Consider the following 19,818-nt stretch of genomic DNA (forward strand, 5'->3'; position numbering starts at 1 on the left):
TACGAGTAAAGGCGTACAGAGGTGGTTTGAGAACTTGAGGGCAATGTGGTTCAGGTTTAGATCTGCAGGCCAGTTGGAAGGTTACAGAGGAATGGGGTATCATTGAGCAATTTTTGAGATTTTTGGTGCTTAAGCGAATCAGATACAAGGTATTAGGGGATACAGTTTAGATTAGCAGTCCGAGTGGCTAGGGACCCGTTTGGGTTTTTCCATCAGAATAGGCAAATTCTGGCGATTATGTTTGGTTGCGATCACTGATGGGAATGACTCTTAAGGCATTTGCATCAGTGGCAACCTGATAGAGGCCTCTGTGATAACTGAAATATGTATTCAGGTGTTGAGGTCTTGAAGATGACCTCCGGTAAAGCCCATCAGGACTAGGAATGGAGGGAATGGTGTGGCACACGGAACTGTTATAAGACGGGTGCTTCCCCTACGAGGTTAGGATGTGTACACATGCTTAGTGTTGATACAACTGCGGTCATGTATGCAAAATTTGATCCTGATCCTGACCGCCTTCATGCAATAACAGTGTAGTAAACAAGTCCACTTTGCTAGCAGTTTGGACCAAGGAGGAACAACAAGCAGTGATCCAATTTCTCTGTCAGTGGGTGTGAAAGGGGCTGAAATCCATCAAATTTTTATCACAATAGGACAGTGTTTTATCATGGGCTGAGAAGTTTTTATTGGCTGGACAAGTGTGAAAACAAAAAGAGAGCAGAATACTCTTCAACCTTCACCATGGATGACATGATTCAGCAAGCTCAAGAGACGGTTCTGGCAAATAGATGAGTTACCATCAAAGAGGTAGTGTGTTCTTTGATTATCAGTCATGGTTCTACCTATCAAATTTTCCATGACGAGGTTGGCTTCTATGAAGTCTAAACCTGTTGAGTGCCAAGGCGCTTACTGCAGAACACAAGCTCAAACATGTTGACATTGGCCAACACTTACTTGAATGCTTCAACAATGAAGGCGACACATTTTTCAGCAGAATGGTCAACAATGATGAAACATGGGCTCATCACTATGAGTCAGAATTGAAACACCAGACTACGGAGAGGAAATGCCCAGGATCTCAGACGAAGAAAAAATTCAAAACTTCAGTGGGAAAGGTTATGCTAAAAGCTTTTTGGAATGCAAAAGGATCTACACTGGCAGGCTTTATGGAAAAGGGAACTATGATCAATAGTAAAAGTTACAGTGAAATGTTGGAAAAAAGCTGAAGCCAGCAATTTGCAACAAATGCTGAGGTTTACTGTCGAAGAAAATATTGTTTTTGCATGACAATGCCCATCCGTAAACAGCTGGCCACACTGTTCAAACCATCTAGTTGAATTTTGAGTTACTGGAACACACTCCCTAAAGCCCAAATCTTGCTCCCCTCCAACTTTCATCTGTTTAAGCTGCTCAATGATGTTTTGCGAGGACATAGATTTTCCACTAATCTATATGTGCAGGAAGAGGTGCAAAAGCAGCTTAGGAATCAACTGAAAACCTTCTTGTTGGAAGGCATACACAAGCTTGAAGACCACCAAATCACGTGACAAGAGAGATGACTATATAGAAATGTGATGTACTGTTGAACCCCTAAATTTGTGAAAATAAATTACAGCACAAAAAGTGTAGATAATTTTTGACCTGTGCTCATATATCTTTAATAATTAAAATACATAAAAGTACATATACGAAGTACCTTCAATAATGTTCCTGGCATTACACCTTCTGATTAAAATAACTATCATAACAGGGAAATTATTGTTTTATAGGTTGGCAGAGTTCATAACATCACCACATATCTTGCACTTTATTCTTGCTTCCTATCTAACAATAACAATAGCAACAGCTTTATATGTTTATGTAGTGTAATTGAAGCATATTGTTCTATAGTTTGTTACTGAACACTGTAAACAATAAACATTTCTGTGATTTGCTTAATAAACTACTGTTATATATATTAATGCTATTTAAAAATGTATACAGTGGAAAGGCAATGAATAATATATAAGTTTATATACAAGACAAAGTCATTACTTGGAATCACTGTACTGAAATACAAAACAATGTGTAGTACACATAAGATTTTCATCACCAAATCACAGTTTATAAATCAGTAGATTCAATTTACTAAAGGATGGTCAGATACATGTTCTAGGCGTAAAGTTGCTAATGGCATCCAATGAAACTATACTGCATTTATATTAATGATGATAATCAGTGTGAACTGTGGTAAAAAAAAAAGTCAACAGCCTAAGCCATTTTTAATAGTAACTCAAATAAAACAATTTAAACACTAAAAATATTAATACTTCTAATAAATCATAAACAGAAATTTTCATAAAATAAAAATGACTATATATGTATACAAATATACATAGTTACAGAATGAATACATGTTCAACAGTAAAAACGCATCAGAAGTATTCAAAACAAGTCATGGAACATTAAGAAGACTTTAAATACCATGAAGTAAACATCAAAAAGTGGAAAAGAGGCAATTAAGATAAGAGCAGAAAGATTGAAAAAACTTTTATGAAAGTTAGGAGTTTATACAAACAAAAATTCTTATTTAATATTCATTAAATTAAGAAACTATAAAGCAGTAATAAAACCAGAAATTATTTATCGTTCAGAAACATTACTTTTGATGAGATATGAAGGTACAATAGAAGATTTATAAAAGAAAGAAACAACATTTTTAACGAAAATATTGGGTCCTATCATTAAAGGTGTTATAAGATCAAACCATGCACTATACGACTTTTGTCCAAAAATAACAGATGAAATTAAGAGAAAGAAGAGTTACTTTTTATGACCACCAAATGGATGAAGATGATTACCGATTAATGATGAAGGTGGCCACTATATGGGTGATACCTAAAAAATGTATAACATTTTTGAAAATAGGAAAACTGAAAAAGATAAAGATTGGGGGGACAATTTAGAAAAAATCTAAAAGAAATAAGATTTAAAGAAGAAGTATATTTGACAGAAACATCTTCAGAAAGGAAATTAAAGAAAAAAATTAAAGGAAATTAAAGGTTTCCAGAAAGAAAAACCCCAAAGAACATCTAACTGGTATAAATAATCAGAAGAAAGAAAAATTCCTTCTCCAAACATAGGAAAGAACACTGGAGAAAAATCAAAGAGAACAAAAACAAAAAGAAATAGTTATTTTTTTGTGACCCACAGCTGGCTGGCAATGAAAAGAAAAACCACAAAAAAAATTGTTGTGTAGGCTAAGCATTTTCAAGTTCCAATTATATAGATTGAGCACTTAAATTTTTCATTAATCCTAAATTAGCTTACTTTTAGTAAATAAAATAAATACTTTACTATTTAAATGCAAGATGTTTTCAACTACTTCATTTGCTAGCTATTGACATCCTATCAGCAATCTGCGTTTCTGTTGGAAATGATTAATGATATCTATGAAAATAACTATCTTGCCGCAAACTGCAGTTATGCTGTTTATAAACAAACTATGGGAAACTGCACTCTTCCAGTTAAGAAATCCAAAGCTTAATTAGATCTCTTAACATGAAAGGTCAACATGCTAGCTCTATAGCAGAAGTTTAGGAAATTAGGCAATGGTTTTGTGGGTCTTAAAGGCAGTATAAATGTTTATAATAAAAAGAGGAAGAAGGGGTGATGTTAAAAATAAAGGCCTTACTGAACAACTGAATCCAAAAGCTCAAGAAAATGGATGCTCTACAATTATCATTCTTGCAATCAAATTTTTTCACATTTCACACATACAATGAACAAATTTGTACAAGCTTGGCTATCATAGACTATGCACCAAGATGCGTCCTGAAAATGTTGACTGTCATGCATAAAAATCAAAGAATGGAATCTCCACTCCAAGAGTGAGGTGGTAAACTTTTTTCCATATTACTGGTGAAAACATGGATTTCTAATTCAGTATGGAGTCTGAACAATAATCCAAGTACTGGTGTTATTCAAGTTTACTGAAGCCAAAAAAAAAATCAAGCAATTCAGCCACTGCAAATCTTCTCAGGGACAAAAATGTCGTTTTGGGGGATTTCATGAAACCAAGATAAACCACCACAGGAAATGTAATGTGAAGCATTTTTCAACTAAAGCGTGTGATTCAGAATCAGGATGAGATCCTGTATCAGGAATTGTTCTCTTCATGATAACTCTACACACTGTTGAGAAGATTTATCAATAATTGGGTGGAAAGATTTAGATCATGACCCCTCAAGCACAAATCTTGTATCTACTGACTACAATGACTTTATTCACATAAAAAAATGTTGTTTGGTTCTCAGCGGTTTAAGGACTGTGACAAGTTAGTTGAAAAAAGCAGTACTGAACTTGCTGAAATCTAAGGCAACAGATTTTTATGAAGAGAATGTTATAAAGCTTGTTCCTAAATAAAAACATGCTTAAAAATAATGGTGATTATGTTGAATAATAAAGTAGGTATGTACAAATATACAAAAAATAATAATCTTTAATTGTTTTATTTTGTTTTTTAATGACCTACCCTTACTTTTGAAACACACCTTGTGAATTTGTGTAAAACTGAAATATATTTTCCAGAATTGTTGTAAAGTCAAGAAAAACCTTTATACAAATTACTTAATAATTTAATAATTTATTATGAAAAATGGTCACTTTTTATTTAAGTATAAATACATACCGCACACATTCATAAGATAAACTCGTCCAAAATTGCATAAGCCACCTAACAGGAATATAGAAACCAACACTAATGACAACGTATTTAAATTCTTTTTCATTTCTGGCTGATCCGCAGTGTAGATTAAATCTATAACTTTACCAAGTGAAAATGGTATTGCCATTGTTATACTGCTAGATATTAATAATAAGAATACTGCTCCTGAAAAACAAACAAAAATATCCACATAATAAAAACAAACTATAAGTCATTGGAATCTATTCTGCAGAGTTTTCTTAAAATTAATTGCTTCACTCTATGATGATTTGAGACACACAAACACGTGACACCTATGTGTGTGTGTGTGTGTGTGTGTGCACGTGGATGTGCGTGCACACACACACATAGACACCATATAGCCAGGGTTGGAGCTTTATTTAATTCAATTTTCACAATAGTTAAATACCAGGATTGAGTGGATAAAACTATAAGTTTGGCCATTTTTAAAACAAATTAAAATGTTAAGAAAAACGTAGTTTTAATTGTTCTGGCAGATATGTAAAAGTACTCCAACAATAAACATATGTAATATTAAATGTTGAGTTGAAATCTTCTGAAACCTAGTTAACTAATAACTTTTATATTTGGGATATTAAAGTTATGTCCAGTTAAACTATTAGAAATTCATTAACGCTTTGAATTCTGTCTTAATTTTTACAAACTCATTTCATAAGTTTCCACTTAACATCCAACAAACATGAGCAACTTAACTTTATTCTCTTTATAGTTTTCTTATGAGTAATCTTGTAAGCTAAGTTAAACAATGAACATTACAGCTTGAGTTCCCTTAAAATTAGAATTATTAATTTAAATCAGAATATAAGCTAGCTTGTTATTCACTATATAAATAAAACATGAAAAATTAAAAAAAAAAGAAATATTTTTTCACTTGTACAATCCAAGAAATAAAATGAAGCACAAACGTTTAATTCTTCAACTGGTTAAAGCGTATCACAATCTATAAAATCCACAATAAAGTTACAGATGCTAACAGAAAATTACTAAAAGCAGAACCACAACTATGGTAATTACCAATGGATATTCATTCAATCATTTACAATCGCCATGGCAGAATTGTAGCATCTCAGTCTTTCATCTGGAAAGTCTGAAGTTCAAATACCATATAGGCAAGGCACTTTCATGTTCTACAAAACATCCATTCTACATTCCCACACACAAGTTTCAACCTTATAAGGTAGATTAAAATAAACCAGAACGAATACTGATAATCTACTGTTATACATCTGGTTACTTACAATAAAAAGTTATCACAATACAAAGATAATGGTTTTGTTTTAACGCTTTGCGTACCTTTTTATTTGGCCATTTTTTGAATGCATAAGATATAACAATTAAAAACTTTAAAAAAAAACATGACATGATCATTAAAAATAAGAAATAAATTAAGCATAAGGAGGTTGCAATAAACCATATTATAATTACTAATGTAATTAGTGTAATGTAATTACTTACACTTATTCAAAATTTACATATTTTTAAACCATCAAAACCTAATCAGGGAAGAGTATAAAAACTTATAACATGTCACAACCAGTAAGGTTTTAAAGGTGTTAAACCTTACAGTAGCAATCTATGAATTCCAACAACCTAGTAATGCTGATAGTTGTTTTGTTTAACCAGAATTGACTGTAACACAAACTTCCTATAAAAACATTTGTTCTAGAGGCTAAGTGACTGGATGTGTTAGGAACAAAATAGTCTACCCAATAATTAAAGGTGGGGGAAGACAGTGTTTTCCACAAGAACAATTTTCTGTTATAGATTTTTAATTTCTCATTAAACACCTTCTGACGTAGATTTCCACTGGACCAGTACGGAATTACAATTAGGTATAAACGGTAACAACAAGCAGATTTCATTATGAAAAGATGTTTTCCCCTTCCATGCTAATGTAAAGAAAAAATCAGTCTTTCATTTAATATTTTTTGTCAACACCCTCCCAACCAAAAATCTAAACAGAATTCAAGTTTCATCAATAAAATTTATTTTTCTTTCATATCCTTAAAAAATTTGTTTTTTATTTCTATAATGTTACTGTCTGAACATTAAGTATCTTGATTTATGTCAAATTTTATAGAAAATAATACTGAGAAACTACCTAGGCTGGTCAATAAATGTTTTAAGTATATTTTACTTACAATTTTATATAACTGATACTATTACTACCATATAGGAAAATGTATCTTCTATTTCCAGGTTTTAAAATTGCCCAATTAATGAACAGTATTTTATATAAGAAACCTACCATTTCCAAATTCTTTTTTGGCTTAACCAGATTTATTTTATTTAGGTTTTACAATATTTTAACTAATTGGCTTATGCAGTTTTGACATACTAGTGTTTTAACATACTCAATCCTTACTTTTTTGTGGTTTAAAAAATGTAAAAGTTATTCAGTAAAATGTATAAATACAATGAATAAAATTTTGTAAAAATTATATATACAAACAACCTTCCATATAATGGTATTGTTCAGAAGATGTTCAGAAATGTTTTGAGTGTGTTATACTTAAATTCTATTAAATAAACTACTTACTACAGAATATTAAGATAAGACATATCTTACTTTAATTTTTCATTAAAGTACTTTCGCAGAATCCCGCATCCTGTCATGACTGAAATAATTTTGTTATTGCATAATAAAAATAATGAAAATTGTGTTTATTAATTTAATGTTTTTAATTAATAATTTTTAGTATTTTTATTTTTAAATTTTTATTATGCAATAATGAAATTATTTCAATCATGACAGTCTTATAGCTGACAACATCCATGCTATTCAAGAGCTTATCAAAGATGATTGCCAGTTCACTGTTGAAGAAATCGCATCAGAAGTTGGTATCAGCTATGTTCAATCCATTATCACTGATCATCTTGGCTTTAGAAAATTTACAACTTCATGGGTTCTGAGGTTGTTGACCTAAATTAAAAAGCAGATCAGCTAGGAGATCTTTTGAATTAATTTCAGCAAGAAGGGGATGATTTTTTGAGGTGCATGATCATATGAGATTAAATATGGGTACAGCATTACACTCTGGCATCAAAAATGGTGAATAAGTAGTGGTGAAGAAAAGATGATGGCTGCCCAGTGAAGGCCAAAACTCATCTTCTCAGCCAGAAAGGTTCTTCCAATGATTTTTTTTTTCACTCAAGGGGAGTTTTACTCACTGATTTTCTCCACAATCAACGAATGGTGAATGTGGCTTACTACTGCTAGTTGCTACAGTCAACAAAAGCCGCCTACCGAAACAAAAAACGGGGTATGCCCATCAGAGATCTCATCCTTCTCCACAACAATGCCAAGCCATACACAGTGATTTTGACAAGGGATAAATTGGAAAAAATGCACTAGGAAACCCTCAACCACCTCCCTACTGTCCCATTGTGTCTATGTTTTGTTTGTGCCCTTGAAAGAATCTCTCATGGAGGGAAACAATTCAAAAACAATGAAGACATCACAGAGCACAAGCATAATTGGTTGACGACTTATTTTCAAATCTTTTATGAACAAGGAATATTCAAGCTTCCAAATCGTTGACAAAAGTGTGTAGATTGTGCAGGAGACTATATAGAGAAATGATAAAGGTATGAATTGCATATATTATTAATCAATAAATTTTTAAAAAAGATTACCATTTATATTTGATTCACCCTCGTACTTAAAAATTCTTTATTACCATTCTTACTGACATATAAATAAACCAAAAATCCTGATGTATAAGTAGAAATTTTTGGAACTAAAAATATTTAAAAAAATTATAAGGATCAACTTATACATCAAATAAAAATTATGACGTAATTTTTGGAGCTGAGTTAAACATAAATTATACATTTTTTTTTTATTACCTAGTGATAATTTTTTAATATCACTGTGATAAATTATATTTATTACTAAAAATTATTAATTTGTTGTTAATGTTCTACTTAGTTAACTAGCTAGGTTCAAAAGATCACACCAGCATATAAATTTTTTACTTCTCCCCTAATCAATTTTTCACTAATATTGTACACAGTAATTCATTCTTGCTCACATACAAAACATACATAGCATACATGTTTAATGATAAAAAAATACCCACTGTCAAAATTGTTAGGAATATAATAATAAAAACAAAATGTAACATCAAACAAATAAATATTAGCATCTGTCTTAAAGCTTTGATGTGCTCTAAATGAATAAAGGCAACAAAAAAGCAATCCTTAATATTTCTATTTAGAATATCCACCGATAAAAAGCATTCACATGCGTTTGTCTAGCATTGACCTGCCTTAATGAAATTATAAATACATATGCTCTCAGGGATGTATACTGTTCATATTGCCCTTTTTAATCATCTAAAATGTTTAAAATGAAATTCAAACTACATACTGGAATAATTTATACACTAGGATTTAAAGTAGGTTAAGCATGGAACAGTATTAATAAATTATTTTCTTAGCTAATTTTAGGATTCAGTTATGTGATCTTCAAAATAAATAGAAATGCAATGGATGCTACTGATCTGAATTATTGGATATCTTGAATTGACCACTTTATTGTAAAAATATTAAGTCACTTATCTACAGAGTTGAGTAGATACACCTAACAATTTTGGAAAAGAGATTTTTGAATTCACAAGTCAGCAGCATGTTTCATAATAGACATTATCTTGAAGTTTAATTTGCGTTGGAATATTAGATTATGCATGACCAGGTTTCTGCCATGTTATTTATTTTAACCAAGAATCACGGCTGTTCAACAAGAATTCCACAGGAAATGTAATCAAATGATGGGCTACCTAATAACAGGATTTTTTTGCTGGACTCTGCAGTGCAAGAGAAAGTTCTATAATTATCTGAATTATATTTTATTTAATCAAATTTTTTTTCAACCTGGAATATAAGAATAAACCAAACAGTTTGTTATTTTACTGGCAAATTCATTATTAAAAATGTCAATAATGTACAAATTATGATAATTAGGTGCAGAATAGGCAAGGAACAATCGAATCCTTGATACCCCAAGCAAAAATAAATAAGGCAAATAAAAACAACATGGCAAAGAAAATTAATCTTATGAACATTATATTAAAAAAAAAATAAAAATAAAACAGTGTAATCAGGCACAAGCGGCCTTATGATTCAGTACTGTATTAAATGCTTTCTTCTGAATTGAAGACCAAACTTCACACCATGAAAGCTCCATGGTTTTTTTTTTTTTAAGCAATGGAGGCATGGATATTGACCAAGAAGATGACTAATAGGAAATTAAAAGCCTTTCAAGATCTACAGGTGTATACTAAGAATTTCCTGGAATGACCGAGATTTTCATGGAATAAATTATGAAATCTTAAGAATGAGAAAGAATACAGAAACTCCAAAAACAGTTACAAGAAGAAAAGTTAAAATCTTTGGGACATATAATTCAGCATTCTGAGATGTCTGGACAACTTCATTTTATACGTCAAGGGATAGTGGCCAATAATTATGGACCTGTAAGATGTAAGATCTACTGGATGAAAAATCTAAGGCCCTACCGGGTACATGCTACAACTGAACTATTTTGAGATGCAATCAGTAAAATGACAAATGCCATCGCCAATATCTAGCAATTAAAACTAATTAGAATACAAATAAGTGTACAAAAAATAAATTAATGTGACAGATTTGTTGGGTTAATAAAAAAAAAGCTAAAATAAATTTACTGTTAAAACTGAAATTAGTGTTCTGAGTTATGACCTATAAAACATGCAATGATATAAGCTCCTATTTTAGTAGCTCATCAATTTATTATGGTGTTAATTACTTTAATATCGAGTCATATTACATTTAAAAATTATTTAGTTACTGTAATAATTTTTCTCACATACGGTATAATTATATTAGATAAATGTACTTGTATTATTTTTTATTTACTATTTTAAAACTGTGCAATACACATTTAAACATCATCATTAAGACATTGCACTAAAATAAACATATTGAAATATTATGTTTATTGATTTGACCATTTAATCGAATTAAACCTCATATTCCAGATTTGATGCTGATAAGTACATCTTAATAAGCAGCACAATTGAAGATAATTTACATAAGCATAGAAACCTAAATATAAAAACTATTATCCATTCTACAAAAAAAAAAAAAAAATTAAAGTAAAAATAAAATCACACACTGAATATCTAAAAAAGTTATTATAATAATAATATAAAACAATAAAAAACAAACATTACATACCAGTAAGTTTCCATTTTTCCTTTTTTGCCAGTGCAAACAGCCGTTTCATTTCGTTTCCAGCACCCGATGCAAATTTCTTCTCTTTAATATTTTTAACATTAATAACAATTTTATTATTTTTACTATTAACCTTAACAGAATTATATGGATTACTACTTTTATGAAAACATCTTCTATTTACACGTAAATAATAACAAGGCAGTTGTTTACTTTTATAAAATAAATTAAAAACTGGGCTTCCACAAAAATTACTTGATTTCAAAGAAAACGATGAGAATGTAGGAGGCTGAGGCCTTTGTAATAAAATTTTTGATTGTGGTGAAAACGAACTACATTTTTGACAAATTATAATATTACTTGATCTATTTTTAAATAATGGCATGACTTTACAGCACATATTAGTACCTGACTGAATTAATGAATTTACACTATTACCAACAGCTTTAACATTTTTATAATAAAGATTAAAAACATATGATGAGCTATTATTATTAAATAACATCATATTCTTAAAATTATTTAATACAGTAATTTTTTTCCCTCCTAACACAGATGTACAAAATAATAAATTTTTACACTTCAGGTTAATCATGTTTTCTTTTTTTTTCTTTTTTATTGTTTAATTGTATTAGAAATATTATTCTGATAGTTCAATAAGGAATATTAACATCATTAAGTAGGTACAACTTTGGCAGTAATCTGTAACAAAAAATTAGAAAAACAATATTATTTTATACTACAAAAAAAAAAAGTTTAATAAATAAAAAGAGTACATCATGTACAATGATAGAAGTTGTTAATTCAAATTACAAAGGATACTTGTACATGAGACAAATTTATCCAGAGAAAGGACACATCACATAAAATAACTACTTAAAAAAATAAATAAAAACATTAGAATAATTTACCTTTAGGAGTAAAACAAACAAAAAATTATGAATAAATGTCCACTATGATTTATTTATTATTGATACTATGAAAACCAGAAATAAAAAGAAAGTCATAAGAAATCGGTTAATCTGGTGTTAAGAAAGCTTAAGAGTGTTAAGAGGAAGCAGATATTAAAATACACAACTGAATAATAAAGAGGTTATTTAACAAATGAAATACACAATTAATTTTGTGAAACATTTTCTATTGAAATTGCAGAATTTTGTTATTTAGGTGATAAAATTATGGAAACATGACAATAAGAACTAGCAAGGAGCGCTTTTGTTATCTTAGAAACAAATGTAGATCAAGAAACTGGAAGAGATAAAACAAAAAAAAATTAAATAAAAAAGTGTAATGTTTTATGAAATCAGAAAGTTTTGAAACGTGATTGTAGAGAAGAAAGAAGAAAGATAAATAGAAAGAAAATTAGTAAGAGATAGTATTGAAAAGAATTAGAAGTTGTTGAGTTTGATGAAGATTAGAAAAATTTCTTCTTTGAGGCATAGAAATTGTGTTGAGTGAAGTCACACAGTGAAAGTAGCAAGAAGGAAAAGTAGATGAGAAAGACTGGAATGTTTACATACTACATAAGTACATACTACATGGATAAAGTTTGGAATAAAGTGATCACTACATGAATAAGTGAGAAAGAAATTTATGGCACAATTTTAAAAACAGGTAAACTAGGTTTGTGGGTAACATACTATAATATCTAAGTTTAGTTAATTTATTGTAACAGTAGGCTGTGCAGAAAAAAATTAAAGATTAAAGTATAAAAATAGATAACAATCAAAGTTGGATGAAGTTGAATTAGCTTAAAAATTTTTACAACACCAATAGGAATGAAGAATTAATCAAACTAGTCAAGTGACTGATGTTGCCTGATAGATTAGATACTAATAAAAGCAACACCGATTCTTTCAGTAGTCTTAATACTTAAATGTTTCATAAAAACAATTTGAATGAATGTAACTGAAAAGAAATTTCATAAAAATGAATTTAAAGAAAAGTTAAGTTTCAGTAATTTGGGATGCAACAAAGATTTTGATTATCTGCCTGAACATCAAGAATGGCTCATTAACTGAGAAGACTATTTTTGTACAAGTTATATCAATCACGATTTTAATTTTTTTTTCTGTAAAAAACGAATTCATTTATTTTTTTTACGATTTTTTATTTTTAAATAATTAGTAAATAAATTTAGGGCAAAATCATGACTGCACAAACAGTTACAAAAGACGTAAAAACAAATATAACTGATCTCTACAAAATAATGTAATCTAAAGCATAACGAACCTAATTTTCTTTTTAAATTACAGTATCAGATCTAAAAATAAATAACAGTAAAATAAAAAAATAACAAAAAAAGGAACAATATAAAATAAAATATAATATAAAATAAAAAGTTTAATAACTTTCAAAAAATTATCTTTATATAGTGTTATGTGAAGTTGCAGAAATTCTTTTTCTGTAATTTCATGAACTGATATCAAAAGTTTTTATACTGTTTTAAAGCTTATTTCTTTCTGAGTGTCTTACAGTATTATACACTAACTATACAACCCTACGTATATACCCTCCCCAATTTTAACCCCTTTAATACACTATTTCAGCATACAGATAAAAATAAGTTTGATGGTGAGAAACCCCTTCATTAATAATACAAACAACAGCATTTGGAATTCAATTTTACAGGAACAAAGGTGTCCCTTTACTAGGGTTGAAAGAATTTTAATCCTGTATCCCCCCCTCTCATAACTCCAACACCCTGATTTATTCCCTTCCAACATTTTATAAAATAATTTCCCCCTTCAAAAAAATAAAAATATACCACAAAAAATACAAATTAGAAGAAGAGATTCAGACTTTCTTGCCTTAAATGCTTATGCACCTACCTCTTCCATTTAAGAAAAATTGAAATACATTATATTATGTATTAACAAAATACAATAAAAAATATATGATTATTGATATATATATTTTTTCAGAATATATTATCTCAGAAAAAAACAATGGTGAGCAAGATATTTTAACCGCTTTGCCCCCCAAAGGCCTAGTTTTCTGCTCCCATCAAACAACAAAAAATGTGATAATCTATTTTTCACTGTAAGTTCTACCTTCAGAAAAAAAATATATATACATATTATTCTCAATATTATATTTTTTACTGATAATTTATTATTATAATACTATGATGTTTAATTTCACGCGCGCGCCCACGCGTACACACACAAAAGCAAATGGAGTTCAAGAGGATTAACCCTTCTTGCTTCCATGGGTTACTATCTTCCAATTCCCCCCACAAATGAATAAAAATTGATATTTTTCAATATTTGAACCATTCTTATTCAAAATGGCCATTCCACCATAAAAAAATTAAAAATCAAACAGCTGAAGAGGTTAATACCTTCTTGTTCTCCAAAAAGCTCACCCCCTATAGCCCTGTAAATAATTTAAAAAAAAATAAATATGATAATATTAGAGCCATTCTTTCTAAAAACGTGTTCAATTTTCCAAAATTAAAGAATTTAAAATTTTCAGGAAAAGAGTTCTTTTCATGATCCAGGCCTGCATCTTCCTTTAATTAAAAACTGAAAGCTTGGGATATTGAATCTTTTCTTTTTCAAATTGTTCGATTACTGATGGAAATTAGTTTTCATTAAATAGATACATGAGATTTTGATAATTTATAATGCACAAATTAATTTCAAACAATACAAATATTTACAAAAATAAATACTTTTCATAAAAATACACAACATAGATTAAAAATATAAAAATATAACTACTAATAATCTTTTGCATATCACTCTTAAAAAATGTAATCATACGCTAAAACTAAAGGTTTATAGAAAACGAGTATTACTAATGTCGACATTACCAAAATATATCAACTTATAGCGGATATTTTTAATTTAACGCCATCATTAATACATTTATGCTACATTGATGATAAAAATTAATAAAACAACTTAATTTAATAAAATATAAAACAGTGAACATAACATAGATAAATTAAATACATTTAATAACTATACACCTGTACAGAATAAAAAAAGTTACATAAATTTAAAATAAATAAATTTAAAAAATAATCAAATTTACATATTTATAACAGAGCACTTGTTTATTAAATAAAATGTGGAAAAGGCAACTATACATAAGTATTTTCAACAAGTGTGATTCATAAAAAAGAAATTATAGAAGCATTTACAAGCATGTATATAAGAAAAACAAAAATCTAATCACAAATATCACATACAAAAATATGAAAAAAGAAGCAAACTTATTTTTCTAAAATTTAAGATATGATATCAAAAATTAATAATAATAAATTTAAATGTCAACATATAATGAAAATATAAAAAAAAATGAAAACTAGAATTCAGCAATGACTTCCTTTATGCCTATTAAATTACAAATACACATTTTTTTAAAATGAAAAATAGATAAAATTTTATTTCATAAATACTGTCTGATATTTTTTTTACTTTTAAAAAATTTTTTATTTTTAAACTTCCTTGTTTTATTGTCATTATTGATTTATTATTTATCATATTTCTTTTTTTTTACAATCAGAGGTTAATAATTATTAATACATCAATATATTTAAATTGAAAAAAAAAAGAAAAGTTAAACAAGAAAAAGGAGATGAAGTCCGATTCGAATCGATGTGCCTTCCCCTTGTAAGATCCAAATATTTCATTAATTAAAATTTCATTTGGCTATAACTCTGGATCCACTGAAAATAAATACCACTTATGACATATCGTTAAAAAGTTAGAGAACGGAAAAACTTTTAGACAAAAATAGTGAAATAAGACTGGGAACTAAAGATTAACTAACTGTTTAGCTTTCGTTGATGATATTTCATTATTAGCTAAAAAATGGAAAGAAACTGAACAACAAATTAAAGAATTAAAAAAACAAGCTGATAAAGAAAGTCGCGTTTTAAGAAAACGAAAATTTTTACTAATGATAAAAACTGTCCTAATTTCATGAGTATAAATAATAAAAAAAATAGAGAAGTGGATAATTTCAAATTACACGGTGAATGGATCAGTTGAAATTCTTTAGATAAAAAATTTGATGTGAACACCACATGCTTCCTTCTATGCCTGTTAAATTACATATACACATTTTTTTTAAAACGAAAAGTACATAAAATGTTATTATTTCATTAATAACTTCTGATATTTTCTCTTCTTTTTTTATTGTTATTATTGAATTATTATTTATTGTAATAGTTTTTTTTACAATCAGAGATTAATAATTATTAATAAATCAATATATTCAAATTTAAAAAAAAGGTAAAAAAAAAAGGAAATGAAGTCAGATTCGAATCGATGTGCCTTCCCCTTGTAAGATCCAAATATTTCATTAATTAAAATTTCATTTGGCTATAACTCTGGATCCACTGAAAATAAATACCACTTATGACATATCGTTGAAAAGCTCTCAATGAAGGGCTTATTACTGCTGTTAAGAAAAAGTAAAAAACCCAATTTTTCTTTTGATTTTGGGCTTTTTTGGACACTTTTGGTTCAGTTGATAGCAATCAAAAGGGGAGGTGCACAACTAGATGTTATAACAGTTCTAAACCCAAAATTTTCATTGTTGAATTATGTGAGATATACACTTAAGCACAGACGTCACACCAAAACTAGTCAAAATGGATTCAGGGATGGTCAAAATGGATATTTCTGTTGAAATCTGAAAACCGAGATTTTTCTTAATCACAATACTTCCTTTACTTCATACAAGGAAGCAAAAATATTGGAAGCAGCTAATGTAATTGTCAAAAAAGAAAAACAACTTGCAATTTGTGATCCTAAATTAAAAAAAAACTTTTGCTCAGTTCTGCACAAGAAGACCACCTTTTCATTTCTGACTCCCTCACTATTTTGCAGTAACAAACATACTGATTTTCTAAGTGCATCGCAACTCAATTAACCAGCAGATCAAGTTTCAAATTGCACATCACTGTGACTCACTGCATAAATGTTTACGAAAATACACCACTACACAGTCAAAATAACCTAATTTTTTTTTAACTTAAAATGAGCTTAACTCCAAGAATGACTTAAACAATCTTCATCAAATTTTCACATGCATAACTTCAGATACACTACTACAGCATATATAAATTTCAATGAAATTGATTTGACAGTTTTTGGAGATTTTTGAGTCACAAAATTTTATGCACAGGCCTGTAAATACAATAAATATATATTTTTTTTATTTATATATATAAATATATTAAAAAAAAAAAAAATTTAAGAAAATGGTATTTTCGTACTCCTCATACCTCAAAACATAAAAAAATCATTTTCACCCTTACTTCCAGCACGCTACCGAAAAGTAATACCAAAGTTTTCTTTGAAAAGTCTGTAAAAACCCTCAACAAAATTCCTTATATTGTAGTATTCGATTATCTGTACCGAACATATCGAAACCAACTTTCAAAAGAAACACATGAATTTAAAATTTGAAATGGCGGAATTGACCAGACCAAAAACGATTACAAAACTTAAAAAAAAATTATAAATTTTAAAAAGTTTTCTTTTATGAGCATTATTGTACTTTTTTCAATTTATATCATATGACTGAGAAAAACGTTTGGTCGCTGCTTTAGAAAATTAAAATTTTTTAATATAACAAAATCCTTATTATATCACACTACAATTATTTGTTGAAATTTTAATTATATCCATTTTTACTACCTTTTGGTGTCATTTAAAAAGAAGTTTATAATATACTTTTTGATACTTCCAAATTTTATTACATACAATTATTTAAAGAACAAAAAAATAATCTGTAAGCATTTGTACAAGATGACTAATGTTCCTTTTTCAAAATCAATAAAGAAAAATTATTTCTTAATTTTACAAACTGGTTTTTTAAATCTATAGTTTTTAAGTTAATTTTGCTTAACATATTTACTTAAAATTTTGATAGACTTACAAAAATGTTATATATATAAATATATAAGAAAACCCAAATTTAACTGAATAGTATTTTCGTACTCCACTTTGTGGCGATTCTAGCCATCACACCATTCTTTATTCTCAGCCTATAGGGCTTTATTGGAGGTTATCTTATTGACTCTCACACACTTGATTACATTTTGCAGTCATCAGCTAGGCCTCTGTCAGGATCCCACCAATGCAAATATCTTAGTAGTTTATTTGCATAGCTGAATCGTCTCAGCTTTTGCCTTCACTAACTTGTCTACAGATCTTCTTGTTCTTCTTACCTACTCCACCATTACCCTTACAACTTCGACTATAATCCAGAAGCACGAACCCCATGCCTATCCAATTTAACTACTAAAGAAATCTACTGTTTCTTTTATCACTAAGTTCTTGTTATTCACATTAGGTGCAATAATTAAGATTAAATTAATAATTATAATATATAAATTGAAACTAAATCTATTTAGTCTCAGATTCATATTATACACCGTTTAATGAACGTTGTGAAATTTAGACAGCACAGTCTTCCACACATCAGTAAATAGTCACAAAAACTGGATTCCTTTTTTTTGTTCTAATGAATTAATAAGTAACACTCACAATAAAAATGAAGAGGACCCTCTCTAGTTTTTAATTAAAAAAAAACCAAGGCAGTTTTTATTAAATTTTCACAGAGGTCAACATTGAGACCAAAAAAAAAATTTTTCATCTTGTTTTCATATAAGTTATAAAAAAATTTTATTCTACATGTTTCAAGTAAATTTCAACTCTACTTTTGTGAGGAGTTTGAGTGTTTGACGTGTTTTTTAAAAATATTTGTCATTTTTTCCCCAGAGATAGTAAGCAACAAACACCATAATCAAATAAGTGTAAAAAAAAGAAACAATTCTAGGAAATTAAGAAATCTTGGTTTCCAATCTTTTAGAAGGCAGCTTACAAAATTTACTTGCAAAGTTTTAGTGCTTTTAGCACACACTACAATTGTCTTTTTAATTACAGTCAACTTCTGTTTATCTGTGAGCAGTTTAACCACAATGCTACTCAAAAAAAATTATAAAAACTTATAAAGAAAATAAATATTTAAAGTTTTTTTTATCGTTTTACGATAAGTTTTATTCCACTCTATCATTTGCTACTTGAACATGTTCTTGTTTTGAATTTGATAATGCTGTACTATAGTTTATTGTGGATAATGTAGGATGGTACTTCACTGTGCGATATTATTATGCTACACAAACTATAAAGTTCAATTAAAAGAAAGTGCTTTCACAGTCTAAAACAACAATAAAGTGTCTTATTTAAAAAAAAAAATCTGAAAGAGTGAAATGCACAATTTATTAATTTTTTTTTAAATATCTGCATTTTTTTCTCATTGGCTATTGTAGTTTTAATAAGTGTTTGTTAATGCATTACATAGTTCATGCACTACAGCATGTACAATCTATTTACGTACAATATTAGTGAGTGAAAATTTGTTATATGATAATAGGTATTTTTAATAAACTTCTGGATATTAATTTTACCAGGTAGGTGTAGGAGTAAAAAAGATAAGGTAGAAAATGTAGAAGAAGAATGGGAGAATGTTAAAAAGGAAATTCTTAAATCGGCAGAAGCAAACTTAGGCGGAATAAAAAGAACTGGTAGCAAACCTTGGGTTTCAGACGATATATTGCAGCTGATGGATGAACGTAGAAAATATAAGAACGCTAGTGATGAAGAAAGTAAAAGAACTATTGGCAATTAAGAAATGCTATAAACAGGAAGTGCAAACTGGCGAAAGAAGAGTGGATTAAAGAAAAGTGTTCAGAAGTGGAAAGAGAAATGAACATTGGTAAAATAGACAGAGCATACAGGAAAGTTAAGGAAAATTTTGGGCTACATAAATTAAAATCTAATAATGTGTTAAACAAAGATGGTATACCAATATATAATACGAAAGGTAAAGTCGATAGATGGGTGATTATT

General features: G+C 28.7%; 1 protein-coding gene across 3 annotated transcripts in view; it reads right to left on the reverse strand.

Moving 5' to 3' along the window:
- Positions 1-19,818, reverse strand: part of LOC142331182 (ATP-binding cassette sub-family B member 10, mitochondrial) — a 60,547-nt gene that overhangs the window by 25,201 nt on the left and 15,528 nt on the right. For all 3 annotated transcript variants that reach the window (XM_075376908.1, XM_075376910.1, XM_075376909.1), the window contains exons 2-3: positions 10,946-11,644; positions 4,670-4,870 (exon numbers count right to left, since the gene is read on the reverse strand). In XM_075376908.1, coding sequence (XP_075233023.1) covers positions 4,670-4,870; positions 10,946-11,537 — 793 coding nt within the window. In that variant the 5' untranslated portion in view covers positions 11,538-11,644. The remainder of the gene's footprint in view (positions 1-4,669; positions 4,871-10,945; positions 11,645-19,818) is intronic.

Source organism: Lycorma delicatula, chromosome 10, assembly GCF_047948215.1.
Source record: "Lycorma delicatula isolate Av1 chromosome 10, ASM4794821v1, whole genome shotgun sequence".
NCBI lineage: Eukaryota > Metazoa > Arthropoda > Insecta > Hemiptera > Fulgoridae > Lycorma > Lycorma delicatula.